This window comes from Balaenoptera musculus, chromosome 2, assembly GCF_009873245.2.
Source record: "Balaenoptera musculus isolate JJ_BM4_2016_0621 chromosome 2, mBalMus1.pri.v3, whole genome shotgun sequence".
Classification (NCBI taxonomy): Eukaryota; Metazoa; Chordata; class Mammalia; order Artiodactyla; family Balaenopteridae; genus Balaenoptera; species Balaenoptera musculus.
This window is the reverse complement of record NC_045786.1, coordinates 60,926,333-60,953,678: the sequence shown is the minus strand read 5'-3', so window position 1 is coordinate 60,953,678 and position 27,346 is coordinate 60,926,333. Positions and strand designations below refer to the sequence as shown.

At 56.9% G+C, this 27,346-nt stretch overlaps 1 protein-coding gene across 1 annotated transcript; it reads left to right on the top strand.

Annotated features, from left to right (window-relative positions):
- The first annotated feature begins 1,813 nt into the window (after nucleotides 1–1,813).
- Nucleotides 1,814–25,284, top strand: LOXL1 (lysyl oxidase like 1). Its single transcript, XM_036844597.1, has 7 exons — nucleotides 1,814–3,353; nucleotides 16,709–16,817; nucleotides 19,598–19,735; nucleotides 20,227–20,383; nucleotides 20,973–21,068; nucleotides 22,680–22,795; nucleotides 24,943–25,284. The coding sequence occupies exons 1-7, from the start codon at nucleotides 2,156–2,158 to the stop codon at nucleotides 24,947–24,949; spliced, it is 1,821 nt and encodes a 606-aa protein (XP_036700492.1). The 5' UTR covers nucleotides 1,814–2,155; the 3' UTR covers nucleotides 24,950–25,284.
- The last annotated feature ends 2,062 nt before the right edge of the window (nucleotides 25,285–27,346 follow it).

Genomic DNA, 27,346 nt, shown 5'->3' with positions numbered 1-27,346 from the left:
ATTGGGTAGGGTTTCACGCCAAGTGTTGGCTCCCAGGCAGAGGCCGGCTGAGCACAACAGCCTGTGCCCTGATCTCCCCACAGCTCCAAAGCCCTGAGGCAGCCCCTGTCCCCTGCCTGGCTCAAGAAGAAGGGTTCTGCCTTCTCCACTCTGCCAGTGGGGCACCCCTACCTCACAGCCATCCTGTATCCTTCCTCTGTTCCTCGTCTTCCCTTCCCCTCCCTGCCTGGGGGTACCCTGAGGCCTGTTTCCACTGCTCCTCCTCCTCTCCTGGCGCTGCTGCCCATCTGGCTGGCGGGAGGGCCCTACAGGACCCCAGGGATTCCAAGCAGCTGAGGCCAGCACTGCAGGGGGCAGGCGGGAGGGAGGGAAAGCTTAACCCTCCTGGTCCCGGCCCTCAGCATCTGGTTCAATGTCCTGAACCAAACCAATTGCTCTTTGCAGGATTCCTGTCTGGAGTCTGAGATCAAACCCCATACCGGGGAGCTGAGGGGCCTGTGTTGAACGGTTGCTGGCTGGACTACGAGGGTAGACAGAGGCACCAAGTCACCTGAACCAAGCCTCATCCTGAAGCACAGTGGGATGGGGGAACAAATGCTGGCTGGCAAGGATGAGGAAGCAGGGGTCCAGGGTGTCTGAGGAATGTCCACTCTGGCTGTCTCCTCCCAAGGTGGTCTCCAGGCATTTCCAAAGTAGAAGGGGAATCTGGAGAGACCAAGTTAAGGGCAGGTTCTTCCTCCTTAGTGTATAAGCACAAGAGGGAAATTTCTGTCCTCCAGTTCCCATGACCAAGGTTGGAGAAGGCAGTCCAGGGGAGGCATTCAGAGTGATTTCTTGGATGCCAAAGTGTTCAAACTTCTGAGGCCCCTCTTATTTCTGCTGAGAGTATAGAGAACCTGCCAAAGCACTCTTGGGGACCATCTGGTCTAATCCTCCACTGATCAGATGTGACTGGATCAGAATGGGGAAAGGACTTGCCCAAGATCACCCAGCAACCTAATCACAGCAACTGGACTAGTCCCATTCTCCTGAATCCCCCTTTCTGCTATGTGCTTACAGCACATAGTGCCTCCCAATGACGCCTATCCCATATCAAAGACAGCCCCTGAGTTTCACTTTATCCATGTGCACACTCAGGTTATTTCTAGGTTATACAGGACAGAAACCACACAGGATGGGCAGGAAGTTGATCTCTCCCATGATTTCACAACTTCTGTTCAGCACAGGGACATACTTCCGTTCTACAGACTGAGAGAATAAGGCCCAGGGATGTGCCAAGAGGGAAAAAGCTGAAGCTCCATCTGCTTTGTGCTCAGGCCCAGTGAACTAAGGTACACCCGAGGTCCAGAATTAGAGAGTGGCTCAGCTGGGATTCAGCATCTCGTCCAAGAAGGCCCACCAACAAGGAGGGTGTCTGATCACTGGCTTTGGATAATGGGAGCCCAGGAATCCTGGGGAGAGGCTGGAGTGGACAGGAGTCAGGGGCTTATTCAAGCCCAAACAAGAAGCCAGTAAGGTGAGACCAAGGATGCTGGGTCCAAAGCAAAGAGAAATGGCCAGGGTGGTGCTGACACCTCAGCCCTGTTATGGCTGCCAGGGCCCCACTCACCGGGCCTGAGTCCCCAGAGGTCCCCTCCTACTCCCTTCTTCATTCCCTTCCTCAGAGGCAGGTCTGGGGCTTGGCTGGGAGCTCCAGGGACTGAGGGAGCACAGCAGCTGTGGGACAGGCCACATAGCTAAAACCCGGCGGGCCATAGGGCCCCGCGGAGGAGGCCCCAGCAGGCGGACCAGGCTGCCCGAAACCTCCCTACGCTCCCAGCCTGTTGCTTATTCATTCAGAGTGGGAAAGCGCCAGCCCAGCGGCCAGCCAGTGCCGGGCTGGCCATGTAAGGCCCCCAGGCGGTCCTGCCTGCCCGGTGCCCTGCAGAGAGCCTCGTGCAGCCCTGGGCACCGCCCCTGCCCTGCCCTGACCCCTTGGCCTCGAAATGCTGTCATCGGAGGAGCCGTCCCGCTCGGGACAAGGCCAGGATGGACAAAGCTAGAGCTGGGGCAGGCAAGGAGCCGTCCTGTCCTCGAGCCCGTGGGAAGAGAAGCACGCACAGGGAGCCACTCCTGAGAGCCTCTCAGTCCACCAGGCCTCTGCAGAGGGGCCACCATGGCTCTGGCCCCAGCCGGTTGGCAGCTGGGGGCCCTGGTGTGGGGCGCCTGCGTCTGCGTCCTGGTGCACGGGCAGCAGGCGCATCCAGGGCAGGGCTCGGACCAGGGACGCTGGCGGCAGCTGATCCAGTGGGAGAACAACGGGCAGGTGTACAGCCTGCTCAACTCGGGCTCAGAGTACGTGCCTGCTGGGACTCAACCCTCCGAGGGTAACTCCCGGGTGCTGCTGGCGGGCGCCCCCCAGGCCCCGCATCGGCGCAGCCACGGGGGCCTCCGGCGTCGGCAGGCCCCGTCGCTGCCCCTGCCCGGGCGCATCGGCTCGGACACCGTGCGCGGCCAAGCGCGGCACCCATTCGGCTTCGGCCAGGTGCCCGACAACTGGCGCGAGGTGGCCGTCGGGGACAGCACGGCCATGGCCCGGGCCCGCACCTCCGTCTCCCAGCAACGGCACGGGGGCTCCGCCTCCTCGGTCTCGGCCTCGGCCTTCGCCACCACCTACCGCCAGCCGCCCTCCTTTCCGCAGCAGTTCCCCTATCCGCAGGCGCCCTTCGTCAGCCAGTACGAGACGTACGACCCCGCGTCGCGGACCTACGACCAGGGCTACGTGTACTACCGCGGCATGGGCGGCGGTCTGGGCGCAGGGACGGCGGCCGTGGCCTCGGCGGGGGTCATCTACCCCTTCCAGCCCCGGGCGCGCTACGAGGAGTACGGCGGCGGCGAGGAGCAGCCCGAGTACCCGCCGCAGGGCTTCTATCCGGCCCCGGAGAGGCCGTACGCGCCGCAGCCGCAGCCGCAGCAGCCGCCGCAGCCGCAGCCGCAGCCGCAGCCAGCCGACGGCCTGGACCGCCGCTACTCGCACAGCCTGTACAACGAGGGCACCGCGGGCCTCGAGCAGGCCGGCACCGCGGGCCTCGAGCAGGCCTACCCCGACCCGGGCCCCGACGCCGCGCAGCCCAACGGTGGCGCCTACGGCGGCGACCCCCGCCTCGGCTGGTACCCGCCCTACGGCAACATGCCACCCGAGGCCTACAGCCCGCCGCGAGCCGTGGAGCCGCAGCCCCCCTTCCGCGTGCTGGAGCCTCCCTACCTGCCGGTGCGCAGCTCCGACGCGCCCCCGCCGGCTTCGGAGCGCAATGGAGCGCAGCAGGGCCGCCTGAGTGTGGGCAGCGTGTACCGGCCCAGCCAAAACGGTAGAGGTGAGTACGACCCGTCCCGACGCCCAGGCCCTCCTTCATCCTTTACCGAAGGCCTCCCCCAGCTGCTAAGTAAGGACCCCCACCCTCCTCCCCATCGGCAGCCCCAGTGCTTCCCACCTCCCGGCCTTCGCCCTGTCCACACATCATCATCAGTGCCACGATTTGGCTAGGCAGGCCGGGGCTCTGACTTGGGGGGTAGGGGGTGGAGGGACTGCACAGGCTTTGGAAAGAGACACCTTCCAGACCTGGCTTGGGTCATCTGAGGACAAAGTAAAGGAGCCCCTCTCCCCTCCTCTCCCCTCCTCTCCCTCATTCCCATCAGGGCATGTCCTCCACTCTTGGAGGTGCCCCTCTGCCAGCCTCACAGGATGAAGCAGGGAGCATCAGGGTCAGAAAGGCCTTAGGGGACGCCTCTGGAGGTGTGGCAAGTTCCCGGTCACTGGCCATGTGTGAGCTTGGCCTGAATGAACAGGAGATTAGAAGAGAGATTCTGGGCTGACAGGAGTGCAGACTAGACGACCCAGAGTTCCTTCAGGGGCACGCTGCAAGGCCCAGACTAGAGAGGCGAGTGGGGCACCGGCCTGGGCACCAAGAAACTTACTAATCGAGATAAGTAATATTTTAATGCATTTTAAAATCAAAAATAATGCAAAAAAATGAACAAAATATCAAAATTTTAAATAGAATCAGTTATGGTGCCATGCCAAACTGTATTCAAGCATGAGGCAAACTGAAAAATCAGCAATACTGATCGTCTTTATTTGAAATTTTGATGTTTTGTTCATCACAGATTTTTTTTTTTGCGTTAATTTTGATTTTTAAAAATATTGCCTGAAATGTTACTTCTCTTAGCTACTGAGTTTTTAGGCGCCCTCTTAAATTTTGCACCCCAGGCCAGGGCCTCAGTCACTTCACTCAGTTCACCCTAGTCCTGGCCCTGGGGGAGAGTCCCAGGAGGCAGCTGTGGACAGGGGTGCAGGGGGTGTTGAAGATATGACCTAGTCTTGGGAAAGCCCAAGCCATCTACACACGAGGACTCAGTGGAAGGGGCAGACTTCCTTCTTCAGATGAGCGACTGCACATATGCTGATAGCAGGCGGGCTACCTTGGCCAGGGCCCACTAGTGGTCTGGCCAGGGCTGAACGGCCATTGGTCCTGCTGTCCTAGAATTCCCCTTCCTGTTTCTGTCTCTGCAAGTCCAAAGTCAGCTTTGGTCAAGGTTTTCCATTCAGTCCCCAGTGCATATGCGTTCCACCCCAGCCTTGCCTCTTTCAGGCTGCAATTAATACCCTGATTCTTTACTCTTGACTCTCTGCTCCACAACGACGTTTCTGTGCCAGGCGCACCAGGTGAGGGCTGAGCACTGCAGGGCTCAGGGGCACAGGTAGTGCACCCCCAGCCTTTGCTCCTCTGCCTCTGTCCGCACGGGGACGCTTCCTTGTTTCCAGCCATACTGACCTTGGGTGAGAGAGGCTGCCGCTGGGGTGCAGGGGTGGGGACTCCCGTCTCTCTAGGGGCTGCTGGAGCCCAAGGCTAGGGGAGAGGAGTGTCCACACTGGCAGTACTCACTCCCTCACATTCAAGGCGTAGCACTCAATTTGGGTGCTGAATCCCACTTTGAGAACCTGCAGGAGCTCAGGACAGGAGCTAGATGGAAGGCCCTTCTGTGATGTGATGAAGGATGCATCCTCCTGCCACCGAGGCCTCACCCACATCTGATCCTCACCAGGGCTTGCAGCATCCCTGCAGCAGGGTGCGTTACAGCTCTGCATCAACTGCTCCCAGAGCTCCGTGGAGGAGAGCATGTTTTACCTATAGGCTAAACTTCTGTGGTGGCTTTTCTTAGAATGCAAGACCGCAGAGTGGGGCTCAGCCAGAAGGGCTCCACCTCTGGGCAGAGGAGAAAACCGAGGCCTCAAATAGCACTGCTGGCAGAGCCAGGCCTGGGACTTGACATCTATGCCCCAAGCCAGTGGGTTTTCTAAGGTCCTTCTTTAGCCTCTCAGTTCTTAAGGTTCAGAGGGGGACTGGCCAGAGCAAGGCTATGTTTGGAGCGGGGGGTGCTTGGTGCTTAGCAGGGCCTCTGGCCATTGCCCCTGAGCCCCAGTGTTCAATTGGGATTAAAGACATTTCTCCCCGGAACGCAGTATACTAGATGCCAAGCTGAATCCAGGCCCTGCCCTGAGGAAGGAATAGAAAAGGGGGCACCTCAGTGCTGTGATTGGGCAGGCACTGGGGGGATGGGTTAGGGGACCCAGGGGAGGGGCCTCCCCAGTCGGGGGCGCTAGGAACTCAGGGAGGACTTCCGAGAGGAGGAGGTGCCCAAGCATTGCCGCAAGCTGTCAGCACCCTCCAAGTGCCCCTTCCCTAGTCATGGGTGGGGGGGGGGGAAGGTTTGTGTGGGGTGGTGCAGGCTAAATCGGGGCTCACAGAGAGGCCAGAGAGGGAGCAGACCTTCTCCCCCATCACTTGTTCCCCTTCCCACCCTGCTAGGCTGGGACCATGGAAAATCCCGGTTTGGGGAAGGCCAAGCCTTGTGCTTGAGATCAGACCCCCAGGCCTGGTGTGGGAGTCCAGAGCGGATTCTCCGAGACTGACCTCATTCCTCCTGGCCGCACACCCAGGGGTCTGAGGCTGGGCGCTGGCAGCCCGCGCGCGTGTGGGCGTGGACGTGGACATGTCCTCACAACACCAAACACATGTGCGCACCACCCACGTCCTCCACGTTTGGGCAGTTTCCAAGCGCCTGTCCAGAGCCTGGTTTCTTCCTTGGGTGCCTGCACCCCCTTCCCTCCCACCCCGGGAAGGGGGGCTGCCCAAGGCCTCCTGCAGTACCGTTGTCTCTGAAACGTGTAACGGGAGGGAAGGCGAGGAAACAGAGGCCCAGGTCACATACCTGGTCCGCCTGTCACAGCAGATCCGTGCAGAGGCCTGGAGGGTGGCTGCCTGCTTCCCAGCCCCCTGCGCTGTGCCCCTCCCTCTCCCAAGCCGGGCCCTCTTCTCCTAGCCTCCTTGTCCCTGTTCCTGCCTCCTCACAGCCTCAGCTTCTCTGAGCTGGTGGTATCGGTGCAGACTAAGATGACTTCTGGCCCTAGAAGACCACAGCTTTTCTCTCAGGGCCTCCCCCTTACACCCTCAGCCTGATTCACTGCCTCCGGCCACCCTATGAAAGTAACGTGGAGCAGCCGCCCTGGCTGTCCTCCCGGGGCATCTCTGATGGCTATGCCCACCTTGCCTGGCGTGGGTCCTCCTTCCCTGTCCTCACACAACCAATCAGAGCGGTGACTGCCTCCACCGTGGTCCCTTCCAGTCCGTCCTACGCGTGGGGCAGATACACCCTTGCATTGCTGACCATATTACTCTCCTGCTCAAGAAGGCTCTGTGGCTCCCAAGGCCTTCAGGACAAAATCTCAGTGCCTTAGCCTTTTGCGCCAGAACCTGAGGCACCTCCTTCCTCTCCTCTCCTCCTTCTCCCTCTCTCAGGCCTCCACAGCCCCCACGAGGATCGTGCTGCTCCTAGGCCTAGGTGTTTCATGTCCCTGCACTCACACAGGGGTGTTTCTAGGGTATGTCCCTCTCCATCCAGCCTCCTGCACCCAAGAGGCCAGACGGGGCCCCTTAGTCCCTGAGAGCAGCCCTGGCTCCCTGCTGCACCCCCTACTACCTGCCCCCCTGACTCAGGTTGCCCACCCACCTCCACAAGGCTTGGAGTAGATGCAGGGAAGGACAGAGCAGGCCTGGCCACCCAGAGCATCCAGAGTTAGAGCCCCCAGGCGAGGATGATGATGACAACTTCAGCCATTGCAGAGGAGCACTTGCTGAGCTTTGTGGCTTGAATGTGCAATTTCATTCACCCGCACAGCCTCCTAGAGGGGTGGGGATTATGGTCCTCTGGTACAGATGAGAAAACTGAGACCTGGGGAGGTCTCACAGCTGGATGCAGCCGAGCCAGAATTCAAACTGAGCCTGTCATCTCTGCATTGCACTGAGTTGACCCAGGAGGACCCTCACACCACCTGCAAGCCAGCTGGGGCAGGACTTGAGCCTGGACCTCAGTTCCCCCAGCCACCCCCAGAGGGATAATTCTGTTAGCATACGTTGGACATATTATACATCATCTCTTTAATTCCCACAGCAACCCCACCAGCCAGATGCTGTTATCCATCCTGTTTCATAGATAAGGTGACAGGCTCACTTGCTGATTGTCACATGAACTCTTAGTAGTGAAACCAGGATATGAGTCTGCATGACTCCCCATCCTGAGTTCTTAACCCCCATGCATTAATTTTTTTCTAAATTTTCATGTATTAAGGCTTACCTTGCACATCCATTTGGTCATTCAGCAGATACTTGACTCCTACCATGTTCTGGGCACTGGTTGCGACAGAGTGAGATGAAACAGAGAGAGTGCACAGCTTTGAGCACCTCCCCAGTGAGGTGTTAGCGTGAAGCCTTGTCATTCCCACTCTAGACTCCAGAACATTTGTTTAACAAGCACATCTACGGCACCTGACACTGTTCTTGGAGCTTTACAATTAGCTTAATCCTCATAACAACCCTCGGTATTGTTATTACCCCCATTTTGCAGATGAGGAAACTGAGGCCCTCGGAGGTTAAGCCTAAGGTTGCATAACTGGTGACTGGTGGAGGCAGAATCACAGCTCAGCATCCCTCCTTCCTTCCCTGAAGTTGTCTCAAGTTGCTCCTTCAGAAAGAAATGGAGTCTTCAGGCTGAGGAAGTTGGGGTAAAGGGTCAGACAGCTGTGGAGATAGAGGGACCTGGATCCTCTTGTTACTCCCCTGTTTGGCAATGGAAGGTCACTAGTGTCGGAACAAACAAGTCGTGTCCGGGGCAGCCTCATCGCAGGCAGATTTCCTGTCTCCTCTCATATCATTTAGTTGCAAGGCCACATCCTCTCTCCCCTGTTCTCAAACTAGACCATCCCTGCAAGAAGAGACAGCTCCCATTTTAAATAATCGTAATAGCAACTGATATTATTGAACCCTTAATATGCACCAGACACTATGCCAAGCATTTTATTTTTATTTCCTCGTTTAGGACCCCCAGCAAGCTTGTGAGGTAGATGATATTATACCCCCATTTTACAGAGGAGGCAACTGAGGCTAGAGAAGTTCAGTAACTCATCCAAGGTCTCAGAATTCATCAGCAGCCAAGCTCGGACCCAGGCTGACTCTCTCCCCCACTGAACCATCCCAGCCTTCCCTCTGCTTCTGCCCCTCAGGGAAGGGTATGTCTCCGCGTTCATTGTTTCTCTCAGGTCTAAACCCCCTAGGACACAAAAAGTTGGATTTTTTGCCTTGAGTTCACAGGCCCCACAGAGCCTTTTGGGATGGTGGCTGAGCAGGGTGGGGAGTCCTTCGGGACTTACAGGCACCAGGCTACTGCCGCACTTGGCCCGGGAATTCTGGCCTTTCGTCCCGGCCTTTCGTCTCCTCTCCTCCCTCTCTCCCCACCCCAGGGACCCCCATCTCAATCTCCTCTCACCTCCAAAGGGGCACTTCTCCCTAGTAGTCCCAGCCCAAGTCCACCCCACTGCTGTCCAAGCCAAGAGCACATGGAAAACTCCCCAGGGCAGTGGCTGGAATGGCAGGAGAGGAAGGGCGGGGGGAGAGGAGCGGGTGGTCCGCCCAGGCAGCCCACACCTGCTTCCAATTCTGTGCCCGGCATTCCTGCGGAGTAGCAAGCCACTTGGGAGGAGGCTGGAAGGAGAGGCTGGGTCTCGTGCCTCCCCTGCCCTGACCTAACAGCCTCCTCACCACAGGCAGCTGGACCCAGAGGGCCTTTTTGTCTGGATCCAGGATTACAGGGCCGGGGCTGCACCTGGGTCCCTCTCCCCCTTACTGATGGACACCCAGAAACTGGGCATTTAGGTATCACCTGAAAATGGGAAGAGGGTGTCAGAACACCAGAGCAGGAAGGTACACGAATGCGGAAGTCGAGGCCTGAGAGGCCTTTGCCACCAAAGTCTCAGGAGACAACCCACCCTTCCTCCCCGTTGTGGGCCAACTGGAACCATGGGTTTTCCAACCCCAAAGCTAATCCTTTTTCAGAAGAAAGGGCTTTTGGAGTCTGTCCCAGCCTCTGCCTGATAATGAAGGTTGTGCTCACACAGGCAGTGCCAACAGACCCTTTGTGGGGTGCCAGTATTTGTGCTTGTGCTCGCTGAGGGCGTACAGGTGCCAGGCCCTGAGCTGGGTACAGGGAATTCAGGGGCGGCCTGGACCCAACCCTGTTCTCACCGAGGTCTCAGCCCAGCAGCAAGAGACCAGGCAGGCAGGATGCCGCGGCCCAGACCCACTTCCATCTCACCCAACTCGCCAGCTCTCAGAATAAGCTGTGCACCAGAGACCTGGGCCAGCAGCTGGGCGGCAGGCAAAGGACAATCCCACCCTCCCCTTCCCCCAGGGGCTCTCGCCTGGCTGAGGAGAGCAGATATCATCTCATGAGGAAATTCAGCCATTCAACAAATATTCATGGAGTGCCTTACTTTGTGCTAATGCTGGTCTAGAGCTGGGTATTCATTAGTTTTAGAAAAGAGACAAAATCCTTGTCCTTGTGGATCTTGTATTTCCATGGGTAAACATAATAAGTAAATAATAGAAGGGGGTAAGTACTGTGGAAAAAATAGAGATAAGTCAGGGAGGTCTGGAGTGTTGGGAGAGGTTGCAAAGGTAGTCAGGGTGGGCCTCATGAAGGTGACGTTTGAGCAAAGACTTGAAGGAGGCAAATGAGTGATCCATGCAGCTATCTGCAGGTGGAGCATTCCAGACAGAAGAAACAGCCAGTGCAAAGGCCCCAAGGCAGGAATCCCCTGGGGCTTTCAAGTGTGTTCCAGTGTGGTTAGAGCAGCGTGGCATGGGTGTGGGTGCATTACGGGAGACAGATCAGAGAGGCAACTGGGTCCAGACCATGGAGAGCCTGTAGGCCACTGTGAGGACTTTGGCTTTTACTCTCCATGCATTGGGGAGCTCCTGCAGTGACATTTAAACAGGGTCTCTGACTGCTGTGCTGGGAATGGACAGTGGTGGGGGCAGGCAGGGGGAGTCTGAGAGGAGGCTGGTACAGAGATCCAGGTGGAGATATTGGTGGCCGGGCCAGGGGTAACAACGGAGGTGGTGGGCAGTCAGTTTTGGGATATATTTTGGAGATAGAGCTGATGGGATTTTCTGATGGATTGGATGTGGGGTGGAAGAGAAAGAGAGGGGTCAGGCATAACAGAAAGGGTTATGTCCCGTGCAGCTGAAAGGATGAAGTTGCCATAAGCTGAGATGGGAAGGCCATGGGCCGAGTGGGTTTTGTAAGAAAGATAAAAAGTTCAGGTCACTGTGAAGGGTCTGAGGGGCAGGGAGGGAACCCAGGAGACCGTACGATCCTCAGGGGCTTCTGGAGGTGGAGAGAGGGGCACTAAGCAGGGCCTGCAAGGGTGGGCTGGCAGGAAGGTAGGGGCTGTCTTCACACTGGGAAGAGTGTGAGTGAGTGAGGTGTGCAAGGAAGTGGCAGAAGGCTTGAACAGAGGGGAAGGGAGCTTACCTCCCCAAAGGTGAGTGGCGGCCTCCTTCCAGCTCAGCCCCGGCTACTTCCTGGGCAGTTTGCTCAATTGAACAAACACACATCCCCACCTCTGAGTCTGGTCCTGCCACTCAGAGGAGCAAGGCCATCGCTGCCCGTGAACTGCCTCTCCCAGCCTGGTGGGGGCAGCAGGCCCCTGCTGGAAGAGGGAAGAGGGAGGAGCACCGGGTGGTGGCAGAGGAGGGCCTACAGGCTTTATGACCATCCTGGCTCCTTTGCCTGGGCTGTATTGCCCTTCATGGTGGACCGCAGCAGATCCTGCAGCCACCTTGCCTGCCTGCTCGTCACTCAGGTGTGGCACTGCCAGGCTGATGCTGACAATTTAATGTCCTGATTATTAGATAATAATTTCTCAGGACCCAGAGCGCTGGCTCCCGCCCTGGAGGCCCTCCCAGCTCATCTTTATTCAGGCTATGTTCTGTGAGCTTTCCGCTTTCCCCACCTAGGGGCTCCTCTGGAGTCTGGCCGCTGGAGCCAAAATATCCCGCTCTGCGCATATTTCACAACCCACTGACCGGTTCCTGCTGGACATTGTTTATCCTCCAGCCCCAGGCTCAGGAGATTAGGGCTCTTTTGCATTCTGTTTTCCTTCATCTGCTTCTTGTGAGCAGGAGGCCTGGGGAGGAAAGATTTCAAAGGAGACGAGGTTTAAGGAACCCACAGAAAAAGGGAAGCCAAAAGGAAAACAGGTGAGGCGTGGGCAAAGCAGCAGGAATGTAACCTCAGACCCTCCACTCCGGGCAGCCGCCAGGAACTGCTGAGCAGAAGAGAACAGAATCCTCCTAAAGCAGGAAGGATTTAGGTCAGACGGTGGGAGAATTTCCTGGCAGCTAAAGTATCGTCTGCAGAGGTTGTGAGAGGTCTTGGGCTCTTGCCCAAGGCTGGGGAATGGACTGAATAGCTCCTGAAAATATTTTAATCTCCAAGTGTTTATGGAGCCATCAGAACTGCACTCAAGGGGCAGTTAGTCTAATCTCCCCATCGTCCACATGGGAGACTGAGCTTAAGAAAGGGAAGGGACCTGGACAGTAGGGCATTGGGCGAGGTGGCAAAATTGCCTGCTGGAGTCTTTCCCACAGGAAGGCCCCGGCTGAGTCCTGCCAGGGAAGGGGAGGACAGTCCTCGGCTTCCCACGGGCTGGCATGTGGGCCAGCTGGCAGCTCCAGGCCCAGCCTGGGTGAGGTGGGAGGACATCGGCCCTGCAAGAGGCCTTGTGAAGGGGCCCTGGATCCCCCACAGAGGAAGCTCCAGGGGCAGAGCAGGGATGCAGAGTGCTGGTGCTTATCCCTCAGCTCTGTGTCTTCACTGCCCTGGAGGGTCTGATGGGGCCCCCTCAAGGCTGAAGGGCTTCCTCCAGACCAGAGGCTGCCTGCAGAATGGCCTTGGGACCCGATTCACTCACATCCAGCCCCTCCCCAGCCAAATAGCCTGGCTTTGGTCATCCCAGGGGTCTTTGCTACCCTCTGACTCAGTGTCCCCCCAGTCCTGGTCCAGGCTCTCTGCAGCCTGAACCCCCGTGGTCAGCACATTGCTTCTGAGGAAGAGTTCTCACAGCGGGCCGGCCCCAGGCTCTAGGGCATGAGCAAGGTGGAGGACAGTCAGTCTGCATAAATGGAAGCAGTGAGGCCTAGAGAGGGGCCAGGCCCACCCAGGGCCACGCAGAAGGTCTGTGACAGCAGGGTAAGAAGTCTGGCTCCTGCCTACCTCCTGGGCATGGAAGGCAGGATGCTGATGGTGACCAGGCCTCCCTGGGTAGCCTGAGCAAGACCATCCACCCAGCCTTTGAGTGGTCGGCCCCATCCGCAGGGGTCCATCCCTGGGAGACTGGCTAGATGGGCCAAGGAGGTTGCATACTGTGGAATCCTACTAGCAATGACAAGCAATGAACTTGACATATCTTAAAAGTTTACATTGGAAATCAAGAAACAGAATGAGACTATAAGACAATGTCATTTATATACTTCAAGGATACATACCCGCTTCCAACACACTGCAGATTTTACACAGAGACACAGATGTTCAAAGATACGTCTGAGGGTCAGGGTAAGGATAAAGGTTAAAAAAGAATTAATTACAAGAGGGGCCTTGCATAGACCAGTTTAGTTTGTTAGTTTGCTCTGAAATGAGAATTATGATCAATTCAGTTCTCTGCATTTATGAAAACAGGAGTCTGTGGGAAAACGTCCCACTGGAACCTACTTTATAATGTCTCCAGTGCCAGGTCCAAGGGCTGGATGACTCCGTATGTTCTGGATAAGAGATCCCAGCCCCCCAACACACAAAAGTATATCCCATGACTGATGGTTCTCCCTGCCTTTGAGTAAGCTTTATCCTCTCTCCAGGATCTTCCCTTAAAATGCACACTTCTTGGGATGGTGGGGAGGGGTGGGGAGCACAGGTCTGGTTGTAACCGGACTTCACCCAACATTGGCCACCCTGCCTGGAGGGCCTGGTTGTACCCCACAAGCCAGAGACAGCAAACTGGTACCCTACATCCACAAGCCCCGACTCAAGCCTTCCCTCATCCTCCTTCGAACATCACACAACCCACCCACACACCCAAGCCCCTATGGAGGGTCTGAAAGCCCAAGCCTGCAGGCCCGGCTGCTGATGGAATGCCTCCTGGGAGAGCAGTGGAGAAGGAGGCATTGTTCCTTCCTGGGAAAACATACCAGCTGAGGGAGGGGGTCTGCTGTTCCCAGGGACCTCTGCAGGGATCCTGAAGGGGGTGGGGGGGACCCAACCTGAACTCCCAAGGCTGCTCTCTTTTCCAGCAGCTTACCCCAGGGCAGTGAGGGTGTGACAGGGGTGGAGGGCGGGCCAGGGGGAGCTGGTTAGGGGAGTCACAGGATCCCTGTGATGGTCAGAGATGCAGAACAAAGAACATAAAGTAATGATCAGGGTGATTCCATTTAAGTTCTGGAAAAGGCATAACATCTCAGGTGATTAAAAAAAAGATCAGTGGTTACCTGGGGAGGAGGGAGGGGGGATTTACTGGGAAGGGGCTGGAGGGAACTTCCAGGGATGATGGAAACAATCCATAGCTTGATTGTGGTGGTAGCTACACCATGTATACGTTTGTCAAAACTTACCAAACTGTATGGCTAAAATCTGTGCATTTGACTGTATGTAAATTATAACTAAAAGAAATCATTTTTATAAAAAGAATAACAAGTAGAGTCCTGGAAGGAGGTTGGGACCTAAGAGCTCCTCCTGGGGCTTCCCTGACTTGCTGTGTGATTGGGCAAATTCATTGCCCTCTCTGACCCTCCGTTCCCTCCAGCACCTCTGTGTGCCCTGGTGTCCTGAGGGAGACAGGGTGAGGAGCACGCTCGTGGATGATTGGAACAGTATAGTATGAAGCCAGTAATCATTAAAGAAGCCTGCCTGACAGAGACTGACTGCCTAACGGTCAGTCAGCCCTGAAGCATGGTGGGTTGCCCCACTGAGGGGGTGAGTGGGGCCCAGGCCCTGCCCTCAGGGAGTGCATAGTCTGGAGGGGAGTAGACACAAGTAAATACGATAGAATCTAGTTTTAGATCAATACAGATCTAGTAGTGAGACAGAAGTGTGTGCAGCTTGGAATGTCACTGCCAATCAGGGAGGACTTCCTGGAGCAGGAGGCACCTGCCTGAACCTGAGATTCCTCCACAGTAAAAGGAAGATGGTCATCTTTGGCTCAGTGTAGGACCAGGATCAGGACTCAGTATGTGATCATAGCCGGGGTGCAGTCAGAGGCCAGGAGTGGTACCAGCCCTTGCTGGCCCTGAATACCCCTGGCCTCTTAGCTGGCTCTTCCAGCTTCCCTGGACTGCATAGCCAACTCATGAGATGGCCTAGAGAGGAAGGGTCGGGCCAGAAAAGCTTTGTAGAGCCATCTGTGCAGTGTTTATTGAAACCGGGCCTGGGGTGGGGGGTGGTAGGCCATCTGGTGCCAAATGCTGGGTCTCATGAAGCTTCAGGCCCAGCTGACCCACCACCACATGTTGCTGAGGGAAAGGCTCTTTGGTAATGGGAAAGGGGACCATTCCTGTCTTCTTCACCTCCCCCCTCCCCCACACACAAGCTTCTAGGGACCAGAGGGTGAGAAACAGCTTGATACGGAGGTGGCCCTTGCTTTCAAGGCCTGAGGATCCCTTGGGAAATGACTGCAGGCATTCCTGGGGGCTTGAGTAATGGGGCCTAGGCTGGCCAAGACAGCCCCCATCAGCCAGGAGCCACCTCATCCTCACCCACCCTTGTGTTCCAAGCTTGCTCTTCATTCCGAGTAGGTGAGATCACACCGGCTGCTCCTGCATGAGGCCGGGGCCCCAGGGCGAGCAGGGGTAGGGTCTGGGAACCCCAGGCATGTGTTTGTGAGGGGTGGCGTAGCAGACACCTCTGGGAAAGGCTTAGAAGCCAGAGTTCCCCTCCTCTGCCTCATCTTCTGGACCTATAAGCTGACAAGAGGGTTTTGGCAGCAAGAAGGGGCTAGAAGCCTGTCTGCATGACTCAAGCCCCTTCACTGTGCCTGCCCCCCAAGAACTGAGGGCTTGAAAGAAGCTAAGAGGAACTTACAGCTTCATTTTATCATTTATCTGCCAGAATCCCTGCAGCCTGAGAGGGGAGGGTACATGGAGGTCCAGGCCCATTCCCGTTTAAGCCGGTGGCTGAGCTGAGATGGAGCCCAGGGCTCTGGAGTCCCCCTGCCCACCTCCCACCCCACCACGTGCCCCACCCCTTCCACACACCCAACATCAAGATCTTTCCTTCTGTATTCCATGTGGATAGGGTCTGGACACCTGAGTTCGGTTTCTGCTTATTCCTAATCATTCTCACTGGGACTAAGTTATGTACGGGGACGGGGTCAGGGTGGGAGGCAGAATGGACAGACCCCTGGCTCTAGCATAACCTGGGGAACGAGTGATCCAGGGGCTGGAGCAGACTCCAGACTTCCCCTGGGCACTGGGCTCTAGGCCCTGCGGGGCAGGGAGCCAGGCCCTCCTCAGATTGGAGGCCTGAGGCTGCAGACAGGGGAAGGTGTGGTCAGGTCTGGGGGCCAATGACAGGATGAAAGGAATCCTGAGAAGGGCGGGCTGGGCGCCCAGGCTGAGAATCCTGCCGGGTCAGCAGCCTGCTCTGGGGACATGTTTTCCTGTGAGCCCCTCCCTTCCTCATCACCCCCACTTCTGCCAACCACCGTTCACCTGGCTCTGCCCAGGAGCCTTCTGGGACCCACTTGGGGTCAGAAGGCCAGGGTTCTCTCTTGGCGGTTCACAAAGAATGCCAGCTTCAGGGGTGAGAGGAGCAGAGGGTGTCTGGGGTCTGGTGACCAGAGGCCTGGAAAATAAGGACACCAAGGGGAGTGTCTCTGTCAGGAAATTACTTGGTTCACTCATTCCTCCCTCCAGGCCCTTGTTCATGCTACTCCCCCTGCCGAGAATACCCTTTTGTCTTCTCCCACCCCCCCAAATTCTGCCCAGTCTCCCAGATCTGGCTCATGTCCCAGGAGACTCAGCGGTCCCAACAGCATGGAATTCCAGAGGTGAGCCCCTGCTCCCTGACCTCCCTGACCCCACACCTGAGCCTAGGGAGAATGGTTCAGATCACACACCTTGCTCACATTGGGAGGCTTCCAGGAGGAAGTGACAGCCTGTGTAGAGGAAGGAGAACAGCACAGGGCGTTTGGGGTTGGGGAGGTCTCTGGGCTTTAAACCTGACCAGCCTGACCCTCCTCAATGCCAACTATTACTCCCTCCTCCCTCTCTCCCTCTCCCCACTCCAGGTCTCCCTGACTTGGTCCCGGACCCCAACTACGTGCAAGCGTCCACTTACGTCCAGAGAGCCCACCTGTACTCCCTGCGCTGTGCTGCAGAGGAGAAGTGTCTGGCCAGGTAAGGAGATGAGGATGAAGCGTGGACAGTCCCCAGGAGTCACCCAGAACCTGTGTTCATGGCGGCCAGGCTGTCTGCAGGCTGCACGACCCTGGCCTCTTCATCGGTGGGCCTTGCCTGCCCCAAGGCAGTCAGGAGGGGAAGGGAATGAGAGTGATCCAGCATTCCTGTATACATCACTATATGAGGAACTTAATGGCGTTTAATCTTCACACCAGCCCCAAAGGTCTGTGTTGCCCTGTCAGTAACTGAGGAGCAGTGAGAGGAACTAAAACCTTCAGATCTGAGGTGTCTCATGAGAAGGTTCCTCGTGGGGAGCCCAGGGAAGTCTTATAGACGCCTTCAGGATAGAGGGCAGGATTATGCAGCCATCTCCACAGAGGACAGGTGTGGGTTGTCCAGCAGGGGCTGTGGGCATGGGTGACAATGAGGCCTCAGTTATGTGTTGCACTAGAGAGAAGGGAAGGACACCAGTTTACTTGAACCTGGGAGGTGAGCACAGCCAACTCTCCGTTATTCCTGGTTTTTCTGCCTCTTGCAGAGCTTGCTTCTGAATTTATTGACAGAGAATGTTCTGTTCAAATATGTATGCTTTGGGGACGTCTCCCTGTGCTTAAAGAACTCATTAAAGATTATATTGACCTACTTCTTTTGTTGACATCTGTGTATGTTGAAAGCTCCTATATTTCTTAATTATTTGCTTTTTTTAAACATTTGAACTCTATTTACTTTCACTTTTGAGTATCTGGGAAGCCCTTTAGAATCTCAACATTTTCTCACTAATGAAACCTCGTTCACTGCCTCTCAGAATAGCTGACCACAAATTGTTATCCATCTGTAACAAGATAAGGAGCTTGCACTGGAATGTAACTCAACTCACTGCTTCCTTCGTCGAGAAAGTCTTGCTTCAAAAAAAGAAGTAGCAGCTGAACTAGACATTGTGATTCGTGATGTAGTTGTTTTACATGCTGGTGCAAGTTCCTTATCTCACAACAGACTGGCAACAGACAGTGTGCAAACTGGCACCAGTCCAGGGACCACACGTGAGTTCCACTCAGTCGGCCTGCCCACTCAGGTCTCGTCCCTGGGAAGAGAGCATAATGTACTGCTCCTGCTACAGTTCCTCCAGTGGGGAGGAACTCAGCCTCCACGGCCGTCCATTGAGGCTGAGTTTTGAGGAGTTTGAGTCAAAACCAAACTGTTATTCCGTCTTCAGGGAATACCCCGTGTGCCCACACCTGAGCTCCCAGATGGGCTGGGGCGGAGGCACTGGGGCTCCATCCCAGGGCTATCCTGGTCTAGCTGGAGAAAGTGGCCTCTTACCCAGAACCAAGTGACAGGGAGTGGAAGGAGAGCTAGAAGGAGCGGTTGGCAGGCTGGAACTGTGGGCGGCCAGAGGAGGGAGAGGTTGGCAAGGGCTGAGGCATCAGCGGAGGTAGGGTGTGGGCTACAGACCTAGAAAATGCAGCAGAACTGAAGCCCTGGAGCAGCAGGGCCCTCGGAGATTATCGAAAGTGTGGGCTGCAGACCGGTGCCAGTTCACAGACAGCAGGCAGAACTCAGATGAGGGAAGGGACTTGCTCCAAGTCTCACCACGAGTTTGTGGCCAAGCTGGGCCTAGAACCCAGACCCTAATGGTTTCCCACGGTGTGCTGAGCCCAACAGAGGGGTAGGACTTAACTGAACAGAGGGAAGGAGGATGTTTTGTTCCAACACAGACAAAGACAGATTCCAAGCCTCCCTCAGACAAGGCCAAGGGCCTTACGCCCTGGCAGACAGGAGCCTACACCGCCTGTTGTCCAGACATCCTCTCAGAGAGAGCTAATCCCCATGACTGGCCACCTCCTGCCTCTAGCCTTAGGGCCCAGACCTTAATGACTGCCAGGGAAGTGCCCCTGAGTCTGGCCAAGGCAGCTGTCCACAGTCAGCTGAAGAGGAAGGAGCCTTCAGCTAGCCCTCGTTCCTACCTATGGGATGTGTGATGTGTGTCCCCTCACTGCTGCCCCTCAGTTTTCTCTCTTTTCCCTTCTCTCCTCACAAGGCCCATCTCAGTTGGCAATTGGGGGTCAGCAAGTGAATTGTGAACAGGCAATCTACACCAGACCAGTGCTTCCTGAGCATAAAAGGGCAGGTCGCTGGCCCTGAAGCCACACAATCAGGGAGAGGTGGCCTACTCACACTGACGCAGCTCAGGATGTGTATGGTATCAGGGTGTGTTGTAGGCAGCACTGTTAGATCTCACAGGCAGTCACGATTCCTCTGAGTGGGGCAATCAAGGCAGACTTCCTGGAGGAGAGGACCCGAGTTGGGTCTAGGAGGCTGGGCGAGTTCTGGGTCAAGTGAACGGCACAGGCAAAAGTACAGATTAGTGAAAGAGTTAAGTCTGTTTGGGAAACAGTGTTTGAAGCTGGAACCCAGGCGTAGGGGGACGGAGAAGGTCAGAATCTCCAGGATAGGGCTATTTTATAAAAGCCCTCCAAAGATTTTGATTTGCCCCCACCCTCAGGGGCTGTCCCCAGCTGAGAGTCACCTGCAGGCATCAGGGACCCTCAGAGGGTCATTATCAGGCCAAATGCTGCTTTAGAAAGACTCCTTTGGCAGCTGCCAGCCACAGGGCAGAGCCCAGAAAGGAGGGGATGGCCCGCAGAGAGGAGCAGAGGCCTGAGCCTTGGCTGCAGGGCAGGGGTCAGATGTGAGAATCTTCAGGAACAAGCCGACCTACGCTGGGTGTTTGCGTCTGGTACCCAAGCCCACTCTGGTCTCCCCGCCTGTCCCCACAGCACAGCCTACGCCCCTGAGGCCACCGACTACGACGTGCGGGTGCTGCTGCGTTTCCCCCAGCGCGTGAAGAACCAGGGCACCGCAGACTTCCTTCCGAACCGGCCGCGGCACACCTGGGAGTGGCACAGCTGCCACCAGTGAGTGGGCTGCCTGGCCCGCCCCCTCTTCTGGGCCAGGGCCCTGGGCCTGAGTGCCCCTCCCCAGGAGCACTCCGGAGGGGCAGTGCTGGTGGGAGGGCCCCGTGAGCTGTTTTCTGCCAAGGATCCATCACTGGGGCAAGGATTTCTCAGAGAAGCCTTAGCAAAAGCCGCAATGGAAGATGGGACACAGAAGGATCGGTCTTGATAGGGGACGGAAGTATCTAGAATACAGGGCATCACCCAAGGGAGGCCGGTACAGGTGGGAGCCCACGAGGAAGTGAGGGGTCCTGAGGAGGTGCCCTCCTAGGGTGACTGGCTCGGTGAGGACACCAGAGATGCTGCCTGTGGGACACAGCCACCAAGGAGCCCCAGGAGCCCTCAGGAGGCGGTGTCACAGCAGGGTCACCTGGGCCCATCTCAGGAGGGGAACAGGCTGGGAAGCCAGGGGTGACTAGGCCCTCTTCTCCCTCTTCTTCTCCTGCCCCCAGGCACTACCACAGCATGGACGAGTTCAGCCACTACGACCTGCTGGATGCAGTCACAGGCAAGAAGGTAGCCGAGGGCCACAAGGCCAGCTTCTGCCTGGAGGACAGCACCTGCGACTTCGGCAACCTCAAGCGCTACGCGTGCACCTCTCACACGCAGGTTGGGCTGGAGAGGCAGGGCAGGGGCTCTGAAGGACGGGGGGAAGCCCGCCAGGGATGGGGAGGCTGAGCCGAGCTAAAGACGGGCTAGTGCCAAGGCTCCTGGCTGCTCAGCTCAGAGAGTGCAGGTCTTCTTGCCAGTCCTGAAGCCACCAGAGAGCCCCTCGGGGACTACCCTCCACCTCCATTCCCAGGGGTGTCTGCTCATGGAAGGAGAGGAACATTTCAGCGAATTCTGGATGGCATGATATTCCATTTGCCTAGCTGTCCACCCGAATCCATCTTTCTGTCCAAACATCCAGAGAGTGTCCATCTATCCTGCCTGTCTGTCTCTCTATCCATTCCTCCATCCATCTCTCCCAGGCATCCCCCCACCTTCATCTCATCCCTCCATCTGACTATTATATCCATCATCTGTCTGGTCCATCCACCCAGTGGGCTTAGGATGGGGCAGACCTACTCTGAGCAGCCACCCCGGGCCAGGGTCAGGACGAATCACAGAGGAAGGAGGGCCCCAGGCTGCTGAAGTGGGCATGGGGTGGCTCAGGAGTGCACAGCACCCCAACCTCTCTTCCTGTCTCTTTTCCTAGGGCCTGAGCCCAGGCTGCTATGACACGTACAATGCAGACATCGACTGCCAGTGGATTGACATAACCGATGTGCAGCCCGGGAACTACATCCTCAAGGTGGGGCCCCTGGTTGGAGGCACTCCTCCAACCTGATGTTCACGCTCGGTGTCCCCGCCTCTGACATAAGCGTCACCCTCTGGGCATATCAGCTGATGATGTCCCTGAGGCCTGCACTTCCCACCTGAAGGTTTTAGCCTCAGGCAGACACAGCCTCTTCCCATAAAAACACCGAGGAAACTTCGGCCCAAGTGTGGTGATCCTAGAGGAGGTGGTGACTCTGTCTTCCCTAAGTGGCAGAGGACTTGGAGAGCCATGGGGTCCATTCCCCTGTCTGTGGGCAGGGCAGGCTCTGTGCCATCTGGGAGAGGACACTGCCCTCCCTGAGAGAGACCCTCAGCTCCTCATAGGACGCCTGCAAAGCCAAGGGCACTTGTGACCAATAGTTCCTTCTGGCCTGAACCCCTCCTCCATGTACACTCACTCCAGTGCCCCGTCCCTTGCGGAGACAAGTAGAAGAGCACGTTAAGGACACACAGCCCAACATGGAACATACATGCAGGCTGAGCAGGGGCCGGGTCATCATGACCTCTCCGGGGGAAGACGAATCTTAGCCTCCTCTTTGCAGGTGCAAAGCGAGGGTAGGGCTCACTCTGCGAGGCCCCCTGGGCCCACTGCTCTATGCTGGAGTAAAGGAAGAGCAGAGAAGCTGGGCCTGGGAGGCGGCTTTAACCTGCATGAGGACAGGCTGCTGGGTGGCTGCATTCAGAACACGGCAACCTGGAAGCAGTTGGTTGCGCCCCATCCTGAGCACCTCTCAGTGGGCTCGGTGGGGCCTCTGCTCAGCCTCACACAAGGGCCAGGACTGTCAAGGTTATTCTTTTCCTTCCCTTATTCATCCACTCTCGACAAACTCGTGCAAAGGCCTTTCTGAGTTCTAGGTTCCGAGGATTCAAGACACATAAGTAATGCACGGTTCCTGCCCCTAAGGAATGTAACTTAAATATAACATCATTTCCTCTCTTCTTAAACGCTCTGCAAATAAGGCTGGGTGTAGCCCACCCCAGCGAAGCCCTCCCCTATCAATCCAACATTTAAAGGATTTCCTTGTGTCCGGACAGTTCCTCTTCAGACAGGTTATGCTTGGGTCATCATCTCAATGAGTGTCAGGTGCCTTGGGCTCCAGGGCAGGAGATGCTACCTGGCATCAGACAGGCCTTCCACGGGTCACCTAGACAGGCGTGCAAGGTGAAAGGGTGCGAGCCTCGGAGTCGGGGAGACCAGGCATGGGGTCCCTGCTCGGCCCCTCACTCACTGCTGGGCTCCCTCGGGCAGTGGCTCTGAATGCCCCATGTGGGGCCCCCTGGCCTGGGCTCTGACTCTGGGGAAACCTATCTTCCAAGAAGGATGATGCAGTGATGCTTCCTTTGACTATGAGCTGTCTCTCTCTTCATTCCTCTCTCTGTCTCTCTGCATCTTCCCCCATCTCTCCATCCGTGTGTCTCTCTGTCTCTGTGTCTCTTGGTCTCTCATGGTCTTTCTCCATCTCCCTGTCTCCCTCTCTCTGGCTCCTCTGTGTCTGCCTGCCTGCCTCTCCACCTTCCCTGGTGACCAAGTGAAGCACAGCCTCATGACCAGATCCCTTTTCCTTCTGTTCCTTTCCTTCTTCAGGTGCACGTGAACCCAAAGTACATTGTTTTGGAGTCTGACTTCACCAACAATGTGGTGAGATGCAACATCCACTATACAGGTCGCTATGTTTCTACAACGAACTGCAAAATTGTCCAGTAAGTGCTCTTCCCCCAACTCTCCGTCCCCCAGCCCCTCTCCTACCTGAGGAGCAGGCAGGGCCACGTGAAACACGTAGGATACCTGCCCTGTGGGTCACCTTGATGGTCACACGCAGCTGCGGCTGGACCAGCCCACAGGCCGGGCAGGAGGACCCTCGTCCGTGCCCACCCCAAGCGGAGCGCTCAGGCTGCGGGCATGGATCCGGGGCGTGGCTCCCGATCTCTCCTCAAGGGGAGACCAGCAGCAGGCGGCGGGGTTGGGTGGAGGTGCACGGGCTCTGCAATCCTAGTTCTGTGACCCCCTCACTCTGTGACATCGGGCAGTTCACCTCACCTCTCTGAACTACTTTTCTCTTCAACACTTCCCACGCAGACTTGTGAGGAGGATTTAAAGGCCTGACATCTGTGTGTGTTTCAGGACCCTTCACACCGGTGCTCAATGAGTGGCAGCTGTGTGATCATTAGTGTCCGTATCCGGTGGATTGAATTAAGCAGTCTCAGATTAGAACTGATGCTGGTTGGAATCACTTCTAAGCAGTCACCAGTCCCTGGGCCCAGATGTGGAGGCAGTTGATAAACTCTGCGGCCCAGGCCTTTGGCACATGGCTCCTCAGCTGTTGCTGCCCCGGACTGGCTGTCCTCAGCCTCTCTCCTGATTCCTCACATGAAGTACTTTGCAGAGGGACCCCCTGCTTACGAACTCATTAAAAACCCCATCCCACTCCATGTGAATTTTAAATGCTTGATCAGGTCAAAGCAACTCTTGTCCATTTAAAAAATAAAGAAAAAAAAGAGGAGTCTCCTAGAGCTTTAGTCCATCAGCTGAGGAACAAATGGCAGGGATTCCAAGGCCCAGAGAACCGTCTTTCCCCAAATATGTCTGCTTATTAATGGTTGATAGGTATGAGAGGTTTAGGCTATCACCAGGGTCAGGGCTCAGTGTGTGACCAGGATTAGGGCTCAGTGTGTGACCAGGATTAAGGCTCAGCATGCGACCAGGGTCAGGGCTCAGCATGTGACCAGGCTCAGAGCTTGGTGTGTGAGGGCTCAGTGTGTGTTTAGAGGTAGCCCTTGCACCCTTGGCTGCTACCACTAAGCTAATGTTCACAGCCCTCCACCACACCGTGAGAACAGTAGCCTCTGGTTCAATTCAGAGATTAGGTTCCTCATTCACAGAATTAGATCAGAATTATCCAGGTCACAGAACGTGTTTGAAACAACTGACTCCCGCCCCATCCCTGGCAACTTAGCCCTTCGGCAGGCCTGGGTTTGCAGCACCTTCTCGCTCCTCAGGGCTTGTCTTGTTCAGCCATTAAAAATCCAGGAGTCACCTAAACGGTAGAGGCTTTCTGGAAAGCCATTCTAGGGAAGGAGAAGGAGGGCAGGGGGAAGGGAGGCAGGGGCATACATGGGCTGAGGGGTGCAAGGGAGGTGGGGAGCCTACATGCCCTCTTGTCCCCCCCTGCTGCTGGGGAAGGTACATCCAAATAGCCTCCCACTTCCCCAGGTGGCACCATGAGCTGGGCCCCTCAGCGGGGCGGACAGAGAAGTTGCCCTGCGCCCCCCTCCAGCTACCCAGGGGCCTGTGGGCACAGGGCATGCCGAGGCCCTTCCTCCCGAGCCCTTTACATAAGTGCTTGGGGAGGCTCAGGTCTCATTAGTGCGTCTCCTCGACCCTGACCACAGGCGGGCAGCTGGGCCAGCGCGCAGGAAGCCGGACGGAGCGTTTCCAGAAAGGCCACGGGACTGACGCCTGTGGGTTTCAATCATGTTTCTGAAGAGGAAAAAGGAGGACTTTTTTTTTTTTTTTTTTCAGAAGTACTGAGTTAGAGAAAACAAGAAAGTATTTCCAGACAGTAGCAGCTCTGCTAATGGCCTAGAAAAGAATCTGGAACTCAGGGCATGGGGAGGGGTGATGCCGAGACCGTGCCCTGCATGGGAGTCCATGAAATCCCTCTTTTTGGAGCCCCTTTTCCTGAGCCCAGATTACTGACGGAAATGGAGGCCCGTGCCTGCCCTCCCACTTGGGATCCAGGCTGTGGAAGGGAAGCGCTCAGCTGGGGAGGCAGTGGGCGCCTTGCTGACAGTTGAGCGAGGGGCCCACGCCTCAGCCTGCCTTTGACCTGCTCTCTCTCTTTCCTTAGATCCTGATCTCGGAGAGGGTGCACAGATGGCCAACCTCCCCACCTCCCAAAGCAGGTCCTGCTCCCCAGGCAGCCTCCCGCCAGGACAGGCCCGGCCCGAGGGGCCCAGCCACCACCCACAGGCAGGGGCAGCTGGACGCTGGGAGCATCCTTCCCTGCCCGCCTCAGGGAGCGAACGTGGACCAAAACCACAGGGATTCCGGACGCCAGGCCCAGTTGTGTACTTAACTTTCCCCTACAGCGTGATTTTGTTGGTTGTTGGTTTTTATTTTTTATAGTTTGGCCATACCACAGAGCAAGATTGCCCAGGCCTGGGCTGAATAAAACAAGGTTTTTCTACTCTGTGGTTCTGCACGTAGTCTGCCGGCTGGGTTGGCCAAAGCTAGGTTGGGCTCAGAGGACATCCTTGGGCTTCGTCCTTCCCTAGCAGAATGTGGAAGCCACCACCGTCTGAGGACCACAGCTTGACCAAGAGGGCCTCAAACCCACTGTGGAAACCCCACAGGGTTTATCTCAGGGCCCAGCCTGCTGCGTGGGAAGAAGCCCACATCCTGCTGGGGGAGGGGCCCTGGGTATCTTACCCTCCACCACCACCCACCCTGCAGCCTCCCACTCCCACCCCCCTACTCACTCATACAGTCACCCACTCCACCTGCGACTTGCTCTCTTACTCTCATATTGAGCACCTACTGATTGCCAGGCCTGTGGCGGGACTGAGCACACCCAGGAGAATCAGACACATTTCCTGCTCACAGTGGCGCGGGTGCACCCACCAGTGTGAACCCCATACCTAGTGAGACAGCCCCTGGGGGCAACTGTGGAGGCTTCATCTGGGAGGCAGCGTCTCCCAGGAAGGGAAGGGAGAAGAGTTTACTTGGGAGAGGCTGATGGGGGCGGTGGCCCTCTAGCCCCTGTCCTGGCAGTGGTACCCCGAGCTCCTGGACACTGGATCGGGGCAGGGAGAAGCAGAAGGAAGGCACCTCCCCTGTTCCTTCCCCTCCCAGAAGCCCTCAGGACACCTTTGCACCCACCTGCCTCCTGCCAGCTCCCTTCCTTCCCAGGGGAGTAACACTAGTGAGAAAGGGAGAGAAACTTGGTCCAAGAACCAGGGCTCTGGGTTCCAGGGCCAGTTCTCCTGCTCACTGTGTGAGCTGTGTGACTCTGGGCAAGGCATACTACACCTCTGGGCCTCAGTTTCCCCATCAGTAAGACAGGAATGCTCTCCTGCCTGGCCCACATGCTGACTTGGAGAGCCGGTAAGCTACTCCTGCAGAGGCAGGTACTGGGTGAGCTGCAGGGTGTTGGACCCACCCCTCCAGATCACTGTGGTCTCCCCAGCCTATTGCACTCAGCACTCAGAGTTCTCCAAGGAGAAGAGGGTCCCCCCTTTTGGCTCTCACACTATTCATGCCTCAGGATCCCTGGCAGCAAGTAGGTACTCTGACAGGGTGGAGAGGGGGTGCTTCGTGGAGCCATGCTGTGCCTCCAGAAGGACCTGGCCCCAGCCTACTGGAGCCCCTGGGCCACTCACCAGCCCAGGCAGGGGATGGAGTGGAATGTGGCTGCAGCCCCTCTAGCCTCCCCTCACTGAGTCCGTCCTGGCATGGGGTGAGTGCTGCGGCTCTGCCACTCTCCATCTGGGGCCGGGTGGCAGGACGGAGACGGGGTGCGGGCAGAAGCCTGTCATCCAGAGGTCACCGCTCTGCTGCACCCTGCACCCACGTGTGCCTCAGAGATGCTGTCCTGATTCCAGCCCCACCCCTCCTCTCCTTTCTAGGTGCCCCCAGGAGGGAAGGGGAGGGCTGAGACAAGGTCACCAAACTCCAGACTGTCTACCTATGAGGTAGAGTCAAAAGTCCCCAGATCCCAGGTCAGAAAGCTGAAGCCTAGAATGGGAGCCTATCCCACTGAGGCCACAGGCTTCAGCAGATGCTCAAGGGAGGCTCCCGGGGAGGCACAGTGCTCTTGAGTTCGGGGAGGGGGTGCTCTGGCTCTGGAAGGGCTAGAGGGTGGGGATGAGCGAGACCACAGCAGGAGGAACAGAAGGGGAGGAGGAGCAAACCACCTTCGTGCCTGAGCCAGAAAAGGGTTGTTCCTTGGATGCCGTTATTCCAAGAAAACAGTATGGGGCTTTCCTGGGCGGCGGGGATCTGGGTGCCAAAGAGGCTCTCTCTTGGTCCACAGCAGTGCCTGTGCGCCCAGCCCCTCCCCTCTGCGCTGGAGGTCCCTCAGCCTGCTTCCACGGCACCTGCACCGGCCCCACACCTGATGCCCACCCCTTGGGCCAGCCTCCTGAGGAAGGTTCCTGCTTGCCCTGCTGATTCAGGCTGAGTGAGGTTAACAACATCTGCCCTTCCAGCTTGGGGCAGGGGGATCACTCCCCAGCTCCCACCGGGCATCTCCC

What these genes read in the sequence shown, in the direction of transcription:
- LOXL1 (XM_036844597.1), top strand. Translation starts at nt 2,156, where the DNA reads ATGGCTCTGGCCCCAGCCGGTTGGCAGCTGGGGGCCCTGGTGTGGGGC. An exon ending in CGTGCACCTCTCACACGCAG is followed by an intron (nt 20,384 to 20,972) that starts GTTGGGCTGGAG and finishes CTCTTTTCCTAG; the next exon opens with GGCCTGAGCCCAGGCTGCTA. An exon ending in CCGGGAACTACATCCTCAAG is followed by an intron (nt 21,069 to 22,679) that starts GTGGGGCCCCTG and finishes TTCCTTCTTCAG; the next exon opens with GTGCACGTGAACCCAAAGTA.